Source organism: Pezoporus flaviventris, unplaced genomic scaffold (genome assembly GCF_033815535.1).
Source record: "Pezoporus flaviventris isolate CSIRO_AGI_PZ_B2104156 unplaced genomic scaffold, CSIRO_AGI_Pfla_v1 ptg000055l, whole genome shotgun sequence".
NCBI classification, from domain to species: Eukaryota; Metazoa; Chordata; class Aves; order Psittaciformes; family Psittacidae; genus Pezoporus; species Pezoporus flaviventris.
This window is the reverse complement of record NW_026892603.1, coordinates 5,564,500-5,584,672: the sequence shown is the minus strand read 5'-3', so window position 1 is coordinate 5,584,672 and position 20,173 is coordinate 5,564,500. Positions and strand designations below refer to the sequence as shown.

Sequence of the window (20,173 nt, the reverse complement as noted above, 5' to 3'; positions counted from 1 at the left end):
TAAGGTCCTTTCCAACCCTAACTATTCTATGATTCTGTGATTTTGACATTTAAAATATAGAAAGTCATAACTCAGGGTATTAACTCATTTGTGAAAGAGCTCACAAATGCACAAGAACACATGGTTCTAAATGGTGATTCTTGCTAAAAAGAAAAGCTTGGAAGTTTTGTATTCTCCAGTAAAGAATGGGCCAAGGGATGTAAAATAGGCAGGCAGGAAATGGGAAGCCAACTGAGTGTTACTTAAATGAGCTCCCAAGATGGGTACAAAACAGACGTACATATGTTTATAGGCAAATGCTAGAAGTTTAAGAAATTAGATGGAGGAACAGGAATGTCCTCACTTACTTAAAAAGTGACATAGCAGACACTGGAAACTTGGTTTGGGAAGAAGACAATCAGTGGCACATGGTAATATCAAGACAGAAAATATGCATGAGATGACAGAATAACCTGTGCAAGGGCAAAGACGTAGTATACATTCAAGAAGTCAGAATGAAATAAAATTAACAAATTAACCACATCACTGAATATAAATGGATTGAATTTCCAGGCCTGAATTGGACAGAGGTAGTACTGGGTCTCTCTTAATAACCACCCAGAGAGGATGGCAACACAGACTGCAATATTCTGAGAACAGCCAGGAAGGTAGCAGTTATACTGAGGGACTTCAATTACCTGCCTTCAGACTGGATGAACATGATACTGAGATACAAGTAGAGATTAAAATATTAGATGATATGAATGGTTCTGTCATGGAATAGGTGGTTAGTGAGCCCCCATCAAAAAATATAAACCTTGACTTCATACTGAATAACTAATGGGATCTAATAAAAATCTTACTGCTGAATTGCTCTTCCTAACAGTGACCATGTACTTAATTCAGCATTCCTACAAAAGCAACAAATTTCAGAAACCCCCCACTTCTTGTGCTCCACTTCAAAAGGGCCATGTAGAAAATGAGGAAGCGTCTTAACAAGATATCTGAAAGTCCAAGGAATTAAATTCTCATAGGCTTGTAAGATTCTGGAGAACACTATACTGGAACTGAAGCATTAGTGCTTGTCACCTATGGAAACAGGAGAAAAATATGAAAGGAACTGGAAAGCACTTCCCAGGAAAGTGAAGGAAACTACTATAAACAGGAAGGAATCCTTCAAATTGTATTTAAAACAAGAAAGTGAAAAGTATCATAAACTCAAATAGATTAATTGTAAAAATATTAATTAGGCAGCATGGAAAAAGAATTTAAGAATAAAAATTAGTACTAAGTAATATTTCAAACAGCAAAAAAACCCTGCCAGCGTCCATTGGCCCAGCAGACAATTCATGTGAAACATGTACTTGAGGAGACGAATTCCTTCCCTCAGTATTTTCTGTGGAAAGGAACTGAAGATACTCTCCATGCTACACTGCTGTTCTCTGGGAGAAGAGGGCTTAGCAGACAATCTGAATTCAAAGTTATTGTGGAAGCAGCTACAGAAAAATATTAAGAAAAAAAGATAAACTGCTCAGATAAAATTCTACAACTATCACAAAACCTCTGAAAAGTTGGGTATGAATCAGTTAAACTACTAATGGTTTAATCTTTTATTTGTCTGGGCAATAAATAGTAGCTGAAATTCAATCTAATTAATGCAGAGGAAGTGAAATGCAGTGTAGCTAAATGCAAAGAACTCTATGCTTCTGAGGAAAAGCAGTCCTAACTTCACAAATAAAAAGATGGACTCTTGAGTTGACTGTTTCTGCTGAGGAACAAAACCTTGGGATTATGATATTTTTATGGAAGTGTCAGTTCAGTGTAGCCAATGCTTACTTCATGTCCCAAAGAAAAAAATCTTAAAGATTACTTGGAAAGGAATAAAGAACAAACCAGAAAACATTATTATTCAACTGAACGAATACACTATTTGCCTGCATTTCAGTGTTGTCCTCTCATTACAGAAAGAGTATATTATAAAGTCTGGAAAAGATTTATGGAAGGAAAATAAAGGTCATTGGAGAAATGGAAGTCTATCTCAGTCACACTGTCAGAAGTGACTGTTGGCTGTGATTCTTCAGCCTGGGAAAGAGATGACTTATGAGGTACAGCAGAAGAAGCCAGGTTCAAAACAAATGATAAAGAGATTGTTTTCATACGTAAGATAGCAGATCTGTGAAATTCTATGACAAGTAATGTTGTAATAACAAATTACATGGGTAACAAGGGAGAATGGACAAATTCTAAGAAGAAAAACTCATAGAAGAAAGACTCACTGCAGGCCACTAAATGAACAAAGTACATGAGGATCAAGAAACTCCCCAAACTGAAAATCACTAGAAGTTGGGAAATCAGTAAATATTATCATATATACTTGTTCTTGTCCTGCTTTTCTCTGGCTGTCCACTTAGGCTAGATAGACCCTTAATCTGAACCAGTACAACACCTCTATAGTCTAACACTTTAATAATTTTGTACTATTATGAAGTATTCTTATTTCTGAAATTATACGTACTTTACAAACCAAAAGAACATGGCTTACTTGATGAGCTCACTATCTGAAAGTCACATGATAAAAGTTACCAATATTGCTTCTATAGCTTTTATGTTTAGGAGTTTTAATCATCAGACAAAATTCTGCTACAGCTGAAACAAATCATAGGCAGAAGAGCAATAAAAAAATGGGAAGTCTGCCCCAGTTGGACTGGAAACACAAGCATAGAACAAGAAACAGAAGCAGACAGCTACAGCAGAGAAGCACAAGCAAACTATGAGACAACATGAGAGACAGTATCCATTGGACCTTACAATGTTTTTTTGGGAGCATAGTGATAGATTTGTGAGGAAAAATGAACTGAGCTTGCACATGTTTACTAGGATTACATTTTAAGTATGAAAGATGCCTGGTAAAAGGAACAACTTTGTCCAAATAATTGAACAGAGAACAGGAGGCCAATACATTGTGTGTACATTATATGGCAAATGTCATCTGCCATAAATAAATTGCAGATGAGAGAGTAATCTGTGAAGTGTACTGAAATCAAGCCCAAGAAATTTATGACTGATGTAGCAGAGGCAAATTCACTGGAAGAATAAGAATGTAAAAGGAACATGGTAGAAGCTGAGAAGAATCATTACAATAGACATGGCAACATCTGAACTGCATTTCTGAACACCTAAGAAAGGAATATTTACATAAATGAAAAGGGAGATGAGCCTAGACAAGAATTTTAGCTGGATGGACAGATAGGAAGCCTGCATGTGAGGTATGTTTTGCATTGAAACTTTCAGATATAACTTCAGTGGCATGATCTGCAGCAAGGTCTGAGTTGAGGATGTCCTTTGTATGGGCATGAGTGATGGGGTGGTTTGGTAGTGGCTGAAAAGGAGGTAGGCATATAGAGCTTATAGGGTAAAGTTGGCAAGGTCTCTTCTAGCTCTGTCAAGCTTGAGCTCACAAAAAAATACAAAATGGCATTTTTTTAAGTTAAAATAGCTGTCTGATTAAGGGGTTGCAGGATTGGAACTTACCACAGAGTGGGGAAGAGGGTATGGACGGCAGGAGTTTGCTGCTGTATGAGCACAGGTTCCTTATGTGGATCTGACTAAGAAAAATGCCTGGATCCATCTTTCCTGATCCTTGGCTTTAACCTGCATCCTGTATCAGCAAGTAAAAGAGGGAGTGGGGCCTATCTCTACCTAATCCTAAAAAGAGCATCACAATTCACACAGCACTGAAGATATAGGTAGCCCTAATTCTCGTATTTCTTAACCTATGCAATCTTAATAGCAATATACATCTTTAATTCAGGAAGCACTTCTACTGAAGACATATACTGTTGGTTTTTACTTTTCCTGGACTTTTTTACAACATGTGTACCACATAATAAAAAAAAAAACAAGCCCATGGGCTGAGGCTGAGCATGGCATGGCAGAAGGAGTGCAAGAAATATCTTCATCTCTGATGGGACTATTCCATGGCAGCATTTGACTGCAGTAGACCTTGTAGCAGTCTGCAGTTTATTATTGCAAAACCTTATTGTTCAGAGGCTACTGATACTGAATTTCCTTCCTTTGTAATTTAAAACAGTGAGGACATCTGATTCAGTCATTTTATATTTTAACACATAATACTAAACAAAAAACAGAGATCACCAAGCGAGTTTGCTGTAACGGCACAGTTAAAAGAGTGAAAGCTGGAACAATTTTTTTTTGAAAGGTATTTGAAGAGGTAAGTCTCCTCACTACAGACAGTGATGTTTTGATGGACGAAAAAAGTTTGCTGTTTGGATTCAGACAGGCAGGTCATGGCTTTAACTGTCTGCTCACTGACAGAAGGGGAAAAAAAAAAGGTACAAGATTTCATACTGTTCTTTCTCCATTCACAGTTGATGGATGAGTTAAAAACATACACACACTTGAGTTTATTCCCTTGGCAAGAAAATGCTGTATTATTGTATTTATTTATTTGAAAACTCAACACTTTCATTAAGCTAGGAATGATATTTTAAGGTAATTTATGTGTGACTGTATTCTCTGCTGACTTGCTATTGTGTAACTCCTAAAATGGTCTCTACAGGACCACAACAAAGATCCTTTTTTTGTAGGGCAAAAGTACAGTCAAAAGATACTATTTTCTCTCTTTCTCCAGCAGTTGAAGAGCAGCACTGAAATGGAGATTCAGACACCTACTCTTGTAACAGGCTGTGCACTAAAGGCCCAATCTGAAGAAAACCACTGGAATGCTGAGATAATTGAAAGATCTGATGTGCTTGACGTGACCTGATATACTGAAATATTTCTAGGCATTTCTTTAGGTATTATGTTAGCGATGGAGATGCCATGACATTTTCATACTACATGTACTAGGTTCAGCTCTTCATAATTTTGCTTTAAAAATGACCTTTTAAGATTATTTTTTTTTGTATGTGTATGAGGGTAGTACTTAAAGATGCTAAACTGACAACACGATCTATTTAATGGATATTGCAATGTCATTACAGTGCCCAGCTCCCAGCAGTGTGCCAGTAATACCTCAATTCTTCAACCAAAAAAGCAACTGAACATTTCAACATCCTTGATTATCTGCTGCGACTGGCAAAGTCCTTGCAGAAATAAGAGGATCAGAAATTCTCTCTGAAGACTTCTTTCATTTGGAGCATAAATTCTCCCTTCTTTTCTCCTTATTTGAAATAGTCTGACTCTAGTAAGGAGGTTAGCATCTACTGAGGAGGACTTACCTTTTAACAGGCATTTTAATAGCCAGAAGCTTCCAAAGAATGATGATCAAAAGATAAACTGGTAGTCCTACTGAATTTCTATGCTGTATGTTTTATTTACTTCTAATTACTAGATTTGGAGGATTTGTTGGTAAGTAAGTCCTATGTTTGCAGTGCCCAGTACTTTAGGGAAACAGTGAATAAATTTTTAGGTACTTTACAGTTTTCATTTTATTGATGTGGGGTTTTTTTTTTTCCAATGAGGAATGAGGGCAAAGTATGCAAGCTCACTATAGAAGATAACAAAGAACATGTGCATGCTATTTTCAGAAATAAAAGTAAGTGCGACTGTTCCTTTGGAGAGGGGAAAAAAGGAGCGGAAGAATAAAGAGAAGGATTTGGAACAAAAAAGCGTAAGAGAGATGGGCTGAGAGTGCTCAAGTATGGGACAGAGTACAAAGAGAGAAAGAGGAAGGAGCGGCTGGGCAATGTGAGGTTCTGATGAGGAGCAGGGGCAGGCAGCCATTAATTAACTTCTGCTTCATCACTTGTTCTTGCCAGAACTGTGTAGGTAGAAACTGGAATAATCCTAGCATTGCAGGCTGCCCCAGAGGTCTGAACTGAAAGCCAGGCAGTCTGTACATCTGCTTTGACTTTCATGTTTAAAGGAATCATAAGTTCCTCCAATGCTCTACAGGGTGCTCCCCTTGTGTGTTACACACTGAAAATGTTCATTCTTTGAAGCTGTCTGTGTCCCTCAGAGTGCTCTTCTACATAAAGCCAAATTTGGCAGCAGTTCTGTTTACTTTTTGTTTCCCTTACAAGTGATTTGAGTTGTCCTGTCAATCATCATGTATGGAACAAGATCAGGGTCTTGTCCATTGGCAGGCAGGGGGTTCTGCAGAATTTCTTGCTCACATGTCAGCATGCATCTGCAGAGTCTAAACGAAGGGATCTGAACCCTGCTACTTGTACTATTAAGACTGAAATTGTATGTGAAGAGAAAGGAGGATGGGAATGCCAGTTAAAGAGGAAAAAAAACACCTTAAGGAGTGAAGTGCTAAGACATACACTTGGAACAGGGAAGCTGATCAGAATTTTGAAGGAAAGACTAGATTGCAGGGGCTGATAGCTATGTAGCCAAAGAATTGGAGGAAGAAACAGGAGGTGCTAGGGTGAACATACCAACTATGCGTGTGATAATGTGCTAAAAAAAACCCACCCAAGAACCTAGGAAATTCAAGCACAGAATGAACATAGAATTCAAATTTTTCTTTGGAATTTTCTGCCCTTCCAAAATACTCAAAATCTGAATCACAGAAAAACATTATTGTGTTTCAGATGTGTAATTACATCACACACAAAACAGCCATCTCTATGCCCTATTTAAAAAAAGAAGACTAATGCCCCCATAACACACTACCTGTCTTTGCAATACCAAGACAAGTTTTGGCTCTGGCAAGACTTACATGGGTGACACTGTTGAACCCAGGACAAGCATGCAGAGCTGTGCTAAACGTAGCACAGGCTCTTGTCACGAATTGTATACTTGCCAAACTTTACATTCCCTCCATGTTGCACCATAGAACTAGTCTGACCCCACTTGCATTTAACCATCACACACCTTCCAAAAATGCTCTATAATTCTGTTGCTAGCTTTCATGTTTAGCAGTACTCTTGATCCTTGAGCTGTTGAAGTCATACCAGTATGTTAGAGCATCAATTCTTTAATATGCCCCCATTCTTCTAATTCAAAAAACCAAACAAATACCTTTGAGGAAAAAGCCAAAAAAAAACCCTCCAGATTATTCCCTCAATTTTTTTTAAACACCTCATGAGGGTTTTGGGCAGCTGGCTCATTTTAAGTGTCAGACTGGCAACACCGTGCAAGCACAGGCGCTGGGGTAGCTCTGTCGACGGAGACGGTTTAGGGACTCTTGCAAAAAACAATGACCCTGCATCGCACTCCTTCACCGTTCATCCCTCACCATTAGGTTTTGAGTTTAGCTTCTGTGCTCGTGTGATATAGTCAAACAAAAATTCCTGGTTTGCTACTTTTGCAGAGTGAAGAATGAAGCTGACAGTGCAACCAAGTCTCAAGGAACTCGGCTCTCGAGATAGGCATCAACTAAAAGCTGTTCTGAAATGCTTCGTTTCCTCACAGGACAACGGAGCAAGTGCCAGGCTGTTTTGGGATAAAAGCGATCCTGAACACGCACCGCACCACCCTCAGAGTGAACGGGTCCGCACTGACCCTCCGTGGCAGGCTCTTGCCAGCAATGTCCGCCCCCCCCTCCCCAAAAAAGGCCGCTGCTCCACCGGGACGCTCAGCGCCCTCACCGGGGCCGGCCGGGCGGAGGACTGGCACTGCCCCCCTCCTCGGCTTCACCTCACACTGCGCAGGCGCGCTCAAGCCGCGCATGCGCCGAGGGGCCGGTGGCGGTAAGGCGCGCAGGCGCGCCAGCGGAACCGGCCGCCGCGAACAGGCGGGCGCGGGTCTGCATCCGGGTCGCCGCTCTGCCCATTGTCTGGGGAAGGGGCCTGGGCTTGGTGGCTGTGCACCCGAGGGCCCCTACCCTTCCGCCGCTCCCCTGCGCAGGCTTTAGTAAGTGATCCGCAGCGGCTCTTCCCGCCCTTGCCCTGCGGGGATGCGGGGTTCCTGGCGGGCGCCCCTGCCCCGGGTGGACGGGCGGGCGGGCTCATCGTCGTCCCTTAGGCGGCCTTGGCTGTCGTTTCCCCGTGCCTCTCCTTGCCGGCGCTGATGGATCACGCCAAGGCGCCACGTCCGGAGGTGCTGGTGTCTCCGGCGACCTCCGGCAACCCCAGCGTCCATGTAGTTCCCCCCAGGATTCCTGCCGATGACCGGGGCTGCAGCCGGTGAGGTGCCGTGTGGTTTCCCGGTGTCTGCGGGGAGCGCAGCGGCTGTGGCTGGGTGCTGTGTGCAAACGTGTCGCTGCCCGCCCTCACCTGTGGGGATGGATGTCCCCTGCACCCCGCACCTGCCGGCAGCGTGGCGGGCAGTGCCCCTGCCTGTGACTGCCATTCTGCCTTGCCTTTCATTTGCATACGTTTAGCCGCTTGTATGATGTTTTTGTAATGCCACCTAGTAACAGTGCTGTGTTTTTTTTTCCTGCAGTGGACCGCAGTTCGAAGAGGAGGCAAGTGAAGCCTTTGGCAGCTTCGCTGCTGGAAGCGTTAGATTATGATAGCTCTGATGACAGTGATTTTAAAGTTGGAGATGCTTCAGGTAAATCGGCTTCCTCGTCTCCTCCTTGCAGAATTACCTCATTTTTGTTTCATTGTTGGTCATTTAATATCATGTTTGAGACAGAATGTTATTAGTGAACTGTTGGGACTTGGAGCCACTTAGAAGTTCAGTGACTTGATTGGATAACTGGAAATTCTTGGGCTGTGGATAAGAACTGATGAAACAATAAATCCATACAATACTTCGATTGTAATTATTTTTTTCTCAACAGACCTCATGATTATCAAAGAAGTTTTTGCAGGAGCATTCTGTTAGCTACTGTGCTGACTGCTTTAGCTATATCTACTGCTTTTTATTTTTGAAATATAGAGAGAACTTTTGAAATGCTCACTGCGTTTAGTATTGAAATAAGAATGTTCTATAGCTGTTTTGTCTGGATAATGGTTTGTTGTCGGCTTAAGAACTTGCCTCTTTCTCAAGGTTAATTCCACTTGGTGAGTGAAACTCTTGAGCAGAAAGATAATCTGTTAAGGGTTTTGTTGTTTTTTTGATAGACAAACTCAAAGTGCCCATTCAGATGGCTGTGCAGAAAGATTTGTGCATTTCATACTTAAAGGAAGTCCTTGCCTCAGAGTGGTTTTGTTCTGCAGTCTTTTCTATGCGTGCATGTGTCTATATCTGCATTGAACATTGTCAGAAACTGAAAGTAAACAAGATAACAAAATAAAATGGATAAATACAAGTATACTGGAGGGAAGGGAAAGAAGGGGCAGGACAATGTTTGTAAATAAACTGCACATTGGAAGTTCTGTGGCATATGCTCAGGGAATTAAGCAAAGAGATATAGGGTGTGTAAAACAAGCATTATGACAGCTTGCCACAGAACTTTGCTTTATTTTTTCTGCACTGGGGACACTAATCTGTGTTTTCATGCAAATGTATTGTGCAAAAATGTTCCCTATCTCCATTTAAAGGCTTATTTTTTAACATCTAGTAATCTCCTTATTAATGAACTTAAAGAAGCTTAATAATTCTGCATTTTTCCTTCCCCCAAGCTTAGACATATTTCCCTTCCTTGATCTGGTAGAAGCAGGCTGCAGTGACTTAAAAGGGTAAAACTGGTGTCATCAAATTCATGCTAAGAGTTTTGGAGGGCTTGTTAATTTACTTTTTAAGTCTTGTTTTGGGGATTTTTGAGCCTTTTGATTTAAGGGTGCTGCGTTTTGCAAAGACAGTTTGCCATAAAAGGAAATCAGTCCCCCCTAAAATTTCTCCATTCTGGAACAGTAATGTAGGCAGGATTTTAAGAAAAAGGAGAACTGGAAATGGCAGATGGACACATATCTTGGAGCAATATATTATTTGATTAAAAGACAATCATTAATTAAAATTAATGAATAAAGCTTCTTTATTCAACTATGTCAAAATGCAGAGGGTTCATTTGTAACTGATACCCTTTTTGACTTTTAGGATATCATATATACACATGGTGTTGATAAGTATCTGGCCTGGTTAATTTCATTTTCCCTTAAAAAAACAGCACTGAATTGAAATTATATCAGAAAACCCCAAGTTCTACTTAGAAAATGTTTTTTGAATCACTGTTTTGTGTTCATATATCTCATATAGCATTGTTTTAACATGTCAGAATTTGTATCTATCACTTGTAGTAAAAATTAATGTTCTGTTTAATAAAATGTAAAATCAGGTGAAATCACTTTGAAACAGCAGCAGAGTTTGATGGTTTACACTTTATTCTGTGATTTTTCAATGAGAAGGGAGAAAGTTGTAATGTTTTGGGGAAGTTGGGGAATGGAGAGTTGTTAAACATAAAACCTCCTCAGTTTTTAAACAATAAAAAAAAATTATTGTGTGCAGTACAAGGTAAATGAAACAGAACATCTGCGCTGATTTAAAACGAAGATGGTATTACATAGCCTTAAATATGGTTGTACCTCGTCCATTTAAGTTTGGATGGAAGAAGTGCTGAAATAAAAGGACTTTTACACACACATATAAATAAAATCGATAATTTTGAAGTTATGTGTATATACAAAGAATCTGTTTACACATGAAAGCAACCCTATTAAACAAATTCTGGATTGTTCCTAATAGAAAATAGGTTTTCCTTTTTACACTGTGGTTTCAGCCTTTGAAGTATAATGTGTATTACTCCAGTACAGTCAGGGCTGTTGCTCTTTTTCCTCTTTCAATGACCATAGAGGTCTCTCCATGTGCAGCCTATTGCAAATCTGTATTTAGTATTTGTTTGAATTCAGGATTTCTTTGTGTAGTTTGCTTACAAAGGGAAATAAATGTGAGAGAAGGAAGGAACAATCTTTCTACATGAAAATGACCACAAATTCTATTCATGCACTCAGAAAAACCCTATAAGTATGGTAATTCCACAGGTCTGTAATGTATGTGTGATTCACAAAGGCACATATAGGTGTTTAGAAAAACAAATCTGAAAGTTAAAAGTTAAAGTACTATCTAGATTCTGAGTTAAAAGAATTCTGAAGTTGTTTACTCCCTGTTGGTGATGTTCCATCTGTATGTATGAGCTTTAGGATGTTGAGTGATGTGTGCTAGTAGATGATACTATGCAAGTTTAAGAAGACCGAGCCCTGAACATTTCATCTTTTATACACATTCGTTGTTCTGTCAAAATTCTTGGGAATATGAGATGCAGTAAGGATTTGGGAAGTTGGTATTAGGTATTTGACAAGTTGGTATTAAGTACCTGTAGGAAGGATTCAGCATTTCTGAATTTCTGTATTCGGAGTCCTAATGCTATGGGAAATTTTTTTCATTACTGAAAAGATTTCTAGTCACCTAACCTCCATTTCCAACAAAAAAAAGTCCATGGGAGTTATGGTCTTTGCCTACAGTGTGGTTAATCTCTTTTCTTTCGGATCTGGGTCACACCAACAAGCAATTACTGCATTTTTCACTTAAAAGATCTCATCATTCTGACATCTCTTTAGGGAAACTGATTTTTAAAACTGTTATATTCTTGTAAATTTACTTAATATAAATAGTTTTCAGGCCTGTGGGCTTTTCATTATGTTAATATTGAATGAAGTTTTTTAATGGCTTCTCTGTTTCTACAAAATAGAGAGTACTGTATTTTTCTGTTTTTTATAAACATCTTGAAAAATTTGCTCCTTAAGTAAGAATGTCATATATAATCTTAATGTGGAATCAATAAAAAACTGTCCCTTTGGAGTCAGAGCATACAAATATATCACCTGAAATTATGGTTCTGTAATGTACTCAATTGAAGCTTTTTAATAATACCTTTCACAGGATGGATCAGTTATTTGAAGTTTTGCTTTTAAGTTAATTAGAAAATACTTTTTTCTTGGGTTGTTTTTTTTTTTTTTTAATTTTTCTCTAGTAAGAGCAGCTGGAGATATACTGTTGTCAGAAATCAGTGTATAGTTGCAGAGTGATTCCCAGCAGGATTCCAAAGCAAGGATTTACTGCTTTTCTTCTCTGTCATCTTGAAGTCGGTCAGTTTTGGCAGCTCATATACTGAAATCTAAATAATGCAGAGAAATGTAGTGTGGTCCCTGAACAAGGATGATGTGTGAATTTAAGGCTCTTTCTCTGAGTGTAGGGAAGAAGAGCATAGCTGAATGCTTCCTTGAAGAACTCGATTCTTTACTACTTTTGCTATAAGTCTTACAGACTCCAAAGTTTTTAGAGACAAATGTTTGGGTTTTTTTGTGTTGAATGTATGGAGTCTGGTTTGCATAATATTATGTATTGTTATTGCAGTTGAGGTCAGTAGGAGCTCTGTTTAAAATGATCTATATAAATGCATGTATTAGGTATTCTGAAAAACTTGTGACTTGATCTAGAAATAAAAAGTTGCAAATATATTTATCTTTCTGTAATTCGTTTCCTCTTAATGCGATGGAGAATTCACTTTTGCTTTCCTGTACAGGTTATTGGAACACACAGAAATGATTGTGAAGCACCAAAGTAGTTGTAGTGGTAAACAGTACTGAAATATTGATGAAGAAACTAATACATTTGTTTTTTAGAATAAACATAAATGATAAGTAACAGCAAAGTTGTAGGGTGCTTCAGCAGACAGTGAAGGTAAGCAAAAATATTGACTAGCTAATGATTAGTAAATTATCACTTAATTGCACAATTAATGCAATCATTTCAAGGCTTGGATTTGCAACTGGAATGTGTAGTCCCTCAGAGTGGAGTTCCCGAGGGCATTTTCCTACTGTGAAAGTGGAAAATACTGGCATTAGGTTTTGTTGGTTTATCTTTATCCCAGGTGAGATCTTTTGTCTGTACAAATGTCTGCCACTTGAAGTAACACTTTGAAGTGACTGGCAAGCATTTTGAACTTGCATTCTCTTTGGAAACACTTAAGAGATCCCATTTTTCTGTGTGTTTACTGAGAGCAGAGGAGTAATCTAGCAGAAGCTTAGGCTTTAATTCCGGTATCTGGGCGGGGTGGATTTAGTGATGGGATGACATTTGTTTTCCTTGTTTTCACCTTACTTTGACTTTGTGCCTTGTCTTCCAGTCTGTCTGTCCCCTATGGAATGCTTTCTCATTCATTCAGTGTCATTCTGCTTGTTCAGTCAGTCTTGAACAGGATTTGCATGGTCCTTACTTTACTACACCTACTTTACTTTCTCTTGCATCTCCTCTCTCCTGTGCCTGTATCTATCTTCTGTGTATTTCCTGCCACATGGAGAAGATTCTTCTGTGCTTTATTTACTCCAGCTTGGTGAGATGGTTGGTTTGCAGCCTGGCCACCTCAGAGTCTAGATATGCCAGCAAGGATGGGATGTTTCAAGTGTTTCTTGAGCAAATGTGCTTCAGAGACTTAGCCTTAGCATGTCCTAGACGCGTATTCAACTGTCTCCCACATGCCACTTCCCTTGCAGAAGATGTGAAATTCTCCGGTGTTTCTTGGAAAAATAGTATTCTGGCTGAATATTCAGTAGCTTATGTTGGAATCCAATTTTATGGGTTATTTAGGACTGCAGCTTTACTGAGGGAGGTCATGGGGCACGCAGTACTTCAGGCCAAACAAATAAAGTTTGATACCATTAAAACCAGGGAAATGTCAAGCAAATTCAGGAGGTAGGGTAACAAATTCCATCTGTGTTATGGCATTATAAATAAGGCTGTTCCCAATGACTCAGATCAAACTTGGCAACCTTTAGTTTTGAGTACTTCTATGACTTGAATAGAGATCTACTAAAATGCGGTGGAATTATTGCTAGTGTAGAAGTGAGGAAACTTCTTACTAAGCAACTCTCATTTATGTTCCTCTTCCATCCTTTTTTTGCATTAAATTAAAATACTTGTCTTCTGAACTATGTGTAATTATGGATCAGTTATCAGTTTCATTTCTTACTCTGCCCATTTTAAATCTGCAGTTAATACATATTAGATGCTTTTTTTCCAAAACATTGAGAAGTGCATCTCTCTCCTTAGAGCAGTAACACCTTAATCTATGTTGATTTTGTTTTGTATCATATTACTATTTTATCATATTACTTTGGCTGGTTCCGTTTTTTTAACTGCCAGCATTATCAGTGTTGAATTGCCAGTAGTCTCCCAATGTTTAATTATCATACTCAGCAAAATAGCATAGAGACCCAGTGGCATATATCTAACTGATGTTAGATTCTCTTTTTTTTGAAGTTGCAAGAGAAATATTAAGCTTTTTCAGTTCTTGCTTTTGGTATAGTTATATTAGTCTTTGCATAATGGACCTCTGTGGCTTTAGTCTCGTAGACAGATGTGATGAGAATTTTCCAGTTGCATAACTCTGCCTTTGGCAATTTAAAAGTTCATGTTTTCCATGTACGATCTAGTTTTTCCTGCCATATTTTTACATCTAGTTGTTAATACCATAACTTTATAGTTATCTTAAGCATTTCCTTAAAGTATTTTGGAGTCTTTAAAATTGTTTGCAATTTCTAGATCAGATGTGTAGGAAATACAGATGCTTTTAGATATGTTTGGTATAGCACATTTGCAAAGGAGTTTTTTGTGACTGGAGCTGTTCTTGTAAGGAAGTTTATGGGCAGAAGTTGTTGACAGACACTTTTTTGCAGGGCTTTCCTCTTTGCCTGTCTGCCAGAAAGCAGGCACACCCTTGTGAGGGCTTGTTACATGGTGTGTAACATGGCGTTTCAGCAGAGATGCCCAGGTAATTTCATGTCATCATGTCAGATTTGTTGTCTGCCTTGTGACTGGGAGAAAAAGGCTAAGGAACTACTGGACAGGATGATGGTGATTGAATAGCTTTAACCTCCAAAAGAACTGACCTCACCTGTAGCCTGTTTTTTGTTACCACCCTAAAAAGAGAGTATTGTGAGGCACGCTGCTCTGGATGACTTCTCGCATGATGCCTGTAGACTATTACTGGCCTATAATAGGAGTAACTTGCGACATGGTAGTTGTTTTCTATATCTCATGCTCAGCTTTCGGGCTTTTCACCCCTTTTCAGCATCCCAGGATCCTGGATTATAGTCTCTGTATGTAGCTTTGAGCACCTGGGTAAAACTGAACCAGACAGGACTCAGTGGGAGAAAAAAAATAATCCAAAATTATTTTAGATGCTTCATTCCTGCTATCTGGAGTTGGTTAGGCTTTGTTAGTGGAAGAGGCAAGCCCAAAATCAAGTCTGTGATTTCCTTTATCTAGTATATCCTTCAGAGTTCACTTAAAAGCAAGCATTTAGGCTGCTTGTTAAGCAAAATACTGCAGTGAAGAATCAGCCTGTCTGCTGTGAGTGGGCGGCCATGTACTTACATCCTGCAGCATTTACTGTCTGTATACATTTGGTACCATGTGTTAAGTTGCTTGTAAAACGGTCCTGCAAAACCCTGGGAGGATTTTTTTTCAACTGTTGTAGTGATTTCAGTAGCTTTCCCCTGAAGTCTTATGCATATTATACAGGACTTCATAGTTGATTAGCAGTCACTTTATTACACTTTTTCATATGTTAATTCTAGAGTATAATGTTCTGTCCTGGAGAATTTCTCTTTGAATTCTCCTCTTTGGGTTTGACTGCCACCTGCTGTTGTACTCTGAACAGCTAAAGGTGTATAGGAATAAATGGTGCCTTTCTCACAACTGTTATCTCTCATATTTGTTCTCAGTGGGACTGTATATTCTTTGCTATTTGATGGTGTATCTGGCCCAGTCTTTCACTGAGGGTAGCTTGAGTTCTCTCCCATAGGGAATAACATCATATGGTTGCCAATTTGAAAGAGCCATTCTTTCAAGAATTTCTTTCAAGGAGGAAATTGTATACTACAGCCTCTTCCTAACTGAAAGTGCATCTGACAGAAGAACACCTGCAAAAATAGCTGTTATCACAGAATAGCTCTTTCTAGAAAAGCAGCTATCACAGTGAATACATTCAGATAGAAGAGGAATATCCCTTATTGTAGGTATCTCTGGTGTGTACATGGATGCAGAAAGAGTACAAAGCATAATGTGCAGGGAGAAGGCAAAGAGAATTTGAAGGAGAGAAGTGAATGTAGCTAATGTTTATTTGTTCTCTATTTTTTATTGCTGGCATGGCATAAAGCAGCTAGAGAATACTGTTAGTTCTGTAGTGTTGATGTACAAGGATCACTGTTGGTAATTTAGAGTGATGTTAAAGGCTAAGCTATTCCCAGGCCGAGATTCTCCCTAAAAATGAAGGGGAAACATGTTTAGAAGTGGATTGCGTATTAGTTAATACTGTCTCTTAGGTATACTTGAGGAGTGTTCTACTGTTTCAAAATTTCAGTTAATTACGTTGTACTTACGTTACTAACATTAAGGCTGGTATGCATGATTGAGTTAATTACTCTTTTTCTCTAAAGACTGTACCATAACTTGTGTTACTATATTCTCATTTTTTTCTGGCTCTCTAAATGTTAGAACGTTTGTGAAAAACTTTTACTTTCTATTAGGTTGTAAGGGGACTGATAACATTAATGTCCCAATCAGTAATAGCAGCACGTATGCCTTTTTTTTTGTGTTGAAAATTATAAAATCTGCTCATCAAATACTTCCATATACAGATTTATGCAGAAAAAGACAAAAGTAACCATTACATGGAACTATCAACCGAATTACTGTCTAGTCATAGACGGTGATCTGTGGGGTGGAAATAAACACCATGTGACGTGTGTAGCACACTGATCCCACTGTTTGTGTATTTGTCTTTAGGCAGAGGTGGATGTGCTCAGAAATTCTCTGTGTAAGGTGGTATTAAGTGGTGTTTTTTGTGTGGTAGCTAAAGTGATTAAGGAATTTTTTTATTTTTTTATTTTTAACTTGCAAGCATCAACATGTTTCTTTGCATCAGGAGCTTGGTGATGGCTCTGAACAAACTGAAAACTGTAGCCACTGCCTAATTGATCTCTGTATTGGATCAGTTAGGCAGTGGCTTTATATTTTTGTTGTTAATTTAAAAAAATCTTTTCTGAATTTTTTCATCCTTAATACTGTAAATGAAAGGTAGTAGGTGAATATTAGATAAGAGATAGTCAAGGTGAATGGTGTTTATCAATTTTATCAAGTTCACTTGTCACATATTGAAATATTTTTTGCATGTACTTTATAGTACAGATGCCTTATTTTGTGATCTGTACTATGAGGTACAAGTGTACCTCATAGTACAGATAACAAAAAGAAACATATACAAAAAAAATTTCTTTTGTTCTTTTCTGTTTTACAGACTGACCTGTCTATTCATTGCAGAGACTGGCTTTCTATTAATTAATAGAAATAGTGGCTACATACAGGACAATATCATACGGGTGGTATAAGGTTAGAATTTTTGCATTGATGTGCAGCTGCAAGACTGGACCATAATTTATGTGGGATTAGTAAATGAAATAACATAGGAAATTAGAAGAGCCCCCAAACCAAGGAAAACAAATGCGTAATAAATATGAAGGTGTGGAATTATCCATACTTTTGTTAGTACTTGTAATGTAAACTCCTCATTTTGTAACTTCAAACTTCTTTATTGAATAACTTTTATTTCGAAGATTTAGAAATCACCTGCAGAAATTTACAAACTGGGATGCTCTTTTTTTAAGATGTGCCTTCACATGGGATTTATTCTGTGCCACTGGTTATTGTTAATATGAGCTGCAGTTCAAAGGAACATTTACCGTTCATTTAATAAATACTGCCATCTTTTCTTTTGACATCTTAAAATGTACTCACGTTTAACAGGTTCTCAACATACCACTCGAAATAGCTGGACACCAGCTGAAAAAATAGGTGGAATACCTTATGAGGGAGGAACATGCATCATTCTTTTGTTTAACAACTTACTTCAACAGATTTTATTTTTGGGGGTACATTTGTGTCGGCACTTTTTTTAAATTTTCATATGCTCAACAGATTCTGAAGGAAGTGGTCATGGGAGTGAAGATGCATCAAAGGACAGTGGTGAAGGTTCCTGTACTGAATCAGAAGAAAATATCTTGGAGGAGGAACCGGCAGAAGAGAAAGTAGAAGAGCAACAGCCAAAAAGCTCTACTGAAGAGGAGGTGCCAACAACAGACAAAGAGGTAATTAAAACTGAAAAGAAAGAGCAAGAAGATGAAGAAGAGAAGCCGAAAAAGAAGAAAGAGAAGGAGAAAGCAGCTGAACCTGATGCTGTAGCTGACGAGCAAACAAATGAACCAAAAAAATGGAATTTGCGCAGGAACCGACCTTTGCTGGATTTTGTATCAATGGAAGAACTAAATGATATGGATGACTATGATAGTGAAGATGACAATGACTGGCGGCCTACTGCTGAGAAAAAAAAAGGAAAAAATGCACTGCGAAAAGAGGGAAGTGATGGAGATAATGAGGATGATGAAGATGATGGAAGTGGAAGTGATGAGGATGACAATGATGAGGAAGGTAATGAAGAAGATAATAGCAGCACGGCTAGTGATGGAGGATCCAAGAAGAAGAAGAGTAAAGTTCTTAACAGGAATAATGCAGATGATGAGGAATTGACAAATGATAGCCTGGCTCTTTCACAAAGCAAGAGTAATGAGGTAGTGCAACCAACTTTCTATAATATATCTGTTAACAAATGGAAACTACTCCCTAGTAGATATTCTGTTAACTTGAAAAATTAAACTGATTGGCTGGAATTGTGTTTAGAGGAATAAGAAAAACAGCAAAATTATACTAAATAGGCACTGCATATTAAATAACCTTGCTTGGACCATTTGGCCAATCTAATGCCACTAAAGTCAATAGAGTGACTTCTCTTGGCTTTAGGGGGGGTTGGATTAGTTCTAAAGGAAATAGAAGGTCCAGTATGTAAATCGGGGTGTATTAGTGGGACTTCTAGTTCTGGTTTAGTGTAGATGTTGCTCTAAAAGTTAAAAGCATCTGTGACATAGTCAGAAAATAGCTAAATGACAGGTTATTCTTTATCCTAGCCCTTCTTTTGTGACAAACATCAAAGTCTGAACACTAAGTTCACCGATAGAAGAATTCTAAGTAAAGAAATATGCACACTGGGTTTAAAACAAATAGAATAATCATGATAATTCATGTTAAATTTGCTTATAATCATAGAATTACAGAATCATAGAATAGTTAGGGTTGAAAAGGACCTTAAGATCATCTAGTTCCAACCCCCCTGCCATGGACAGGGCTCACAGGTGATTTCTTAAGCATTTCGGAAGTATTAAATATCTTCTGATTGTAGAATTTGAAAATTTTACAAGTGTTTAATAATGCAACTTTTTTTTTTCCTATGCACAATTTCTACAGTTGCCTGGAAGGTTATGCATGGGGAAAAAATAAGATATTGGGTTGTCAAGATGGTTGACTTCATACCCTGCAGTGACAAAATTTTGAAAAAAGTGAGAAAAGTGGCTGCAGAATCTACATGCAATTTTGCAGTAAATAATTGCAATATCAACATAACATTTGATAAATGATAGTGATACAACACTATTAAAAGTTTTGCTGTTCCGTTTAATCTTAATTTTAGTGTGCAAAATGACAGAGAACTAAACAAAGTATTTGAAAGAATCAGTTGTCTCTATTTCAGATGTTACGTATTTTATACAATATATTTGGCAATATATATGATTGCCAATGAGCTGTGTTGTTTTAATTACTAGTTATAGATGTGATTGGAGAAAAACAAACATAATTCTATTATTTTTTTCTTTTTGTATAGGCATCTTCTTTCATTGTCTAACTCTGTAATTCTAGTGTTGTTACCTGTATTCTCTTAGCTCAGCAGCTGTATATGCTCTACCACTAGTGATGATCAGAACATCAGAGATAGGCAATTTTCTTTCAGAGTTGTTTCCCATATCGGAATGGAGATGTGGGTATGGAATGGATATATTCTTGAATATGTCCATAATTTTTATTGTCTTGAAAAGTTAGGCCTGTTTCAGAAACCTGCAGCTGTGTCTGGCGTATCTCTTGTGCAGCTTCTTAATATGCATGGACCTCAGACTCCGTTCATGCATTTGGTTTAGGACATTGATCAAAAGATAAAATCTGAAAATTTGAAATTCAAATTATAATTTTGTAACTGCTTTACATGCAGTAAAGTTATCGAAGCACTGCTCATGAATACGTCTTTAACAAGAAGTCTTGCAACAGTGAGTATCTGTAGATACTCTCCCACTACAATACTCTAAAATAGTAAAAATAAAAAGGTAAAAAAACTTGTCTAGCAGACAAATCTAGCAAAATCTCATTATGCTGCAGAAGCTAATTTCTTAGAAAGCCA

General features: G+C 38.1%; 1 protein-coding gene across 6 annotated transcripts in view; it reads left to right on the top strand.

Annotated features, from left to right (window-relative positions):
- The first annotated feature begins 7,608 nt into the window (after positions 1 to 7,608).
- PHF14 (PHD finger protein 14) overlaps positions 7,609 to 20,173 on the top strand; it is a 162,135-nt gene continuing 149,570 nt past the window's right edge. For 4 of the 6 annotated variants that reach the window (XM_061469266.1, XM_061469261.1, XM_061469262.1 and 1 more), the window contains exons 1-2: positions 8,280 to 8,445; positions 17,812 to 18,461. In XM_061469266.1, coding sequence (XP_061325250.1) covers positions 8,295 to 8,445; positions 17,812 to 18,461 — 801 coding nt within the window. In that variant the 5' untranslated portion in view covers positions 8,280 to 8,294. Of the gene's footprint in view, positions 7,804 to 7,890; positions 8,076 to 8,279; positions 8,446 to 17,811; positions 18,462 to 20,173 lie in introns of those variants that run through there. The other 2 variants (XM_061469264.1, XM_061469263.1) reach the window with 2 other exon arrangements.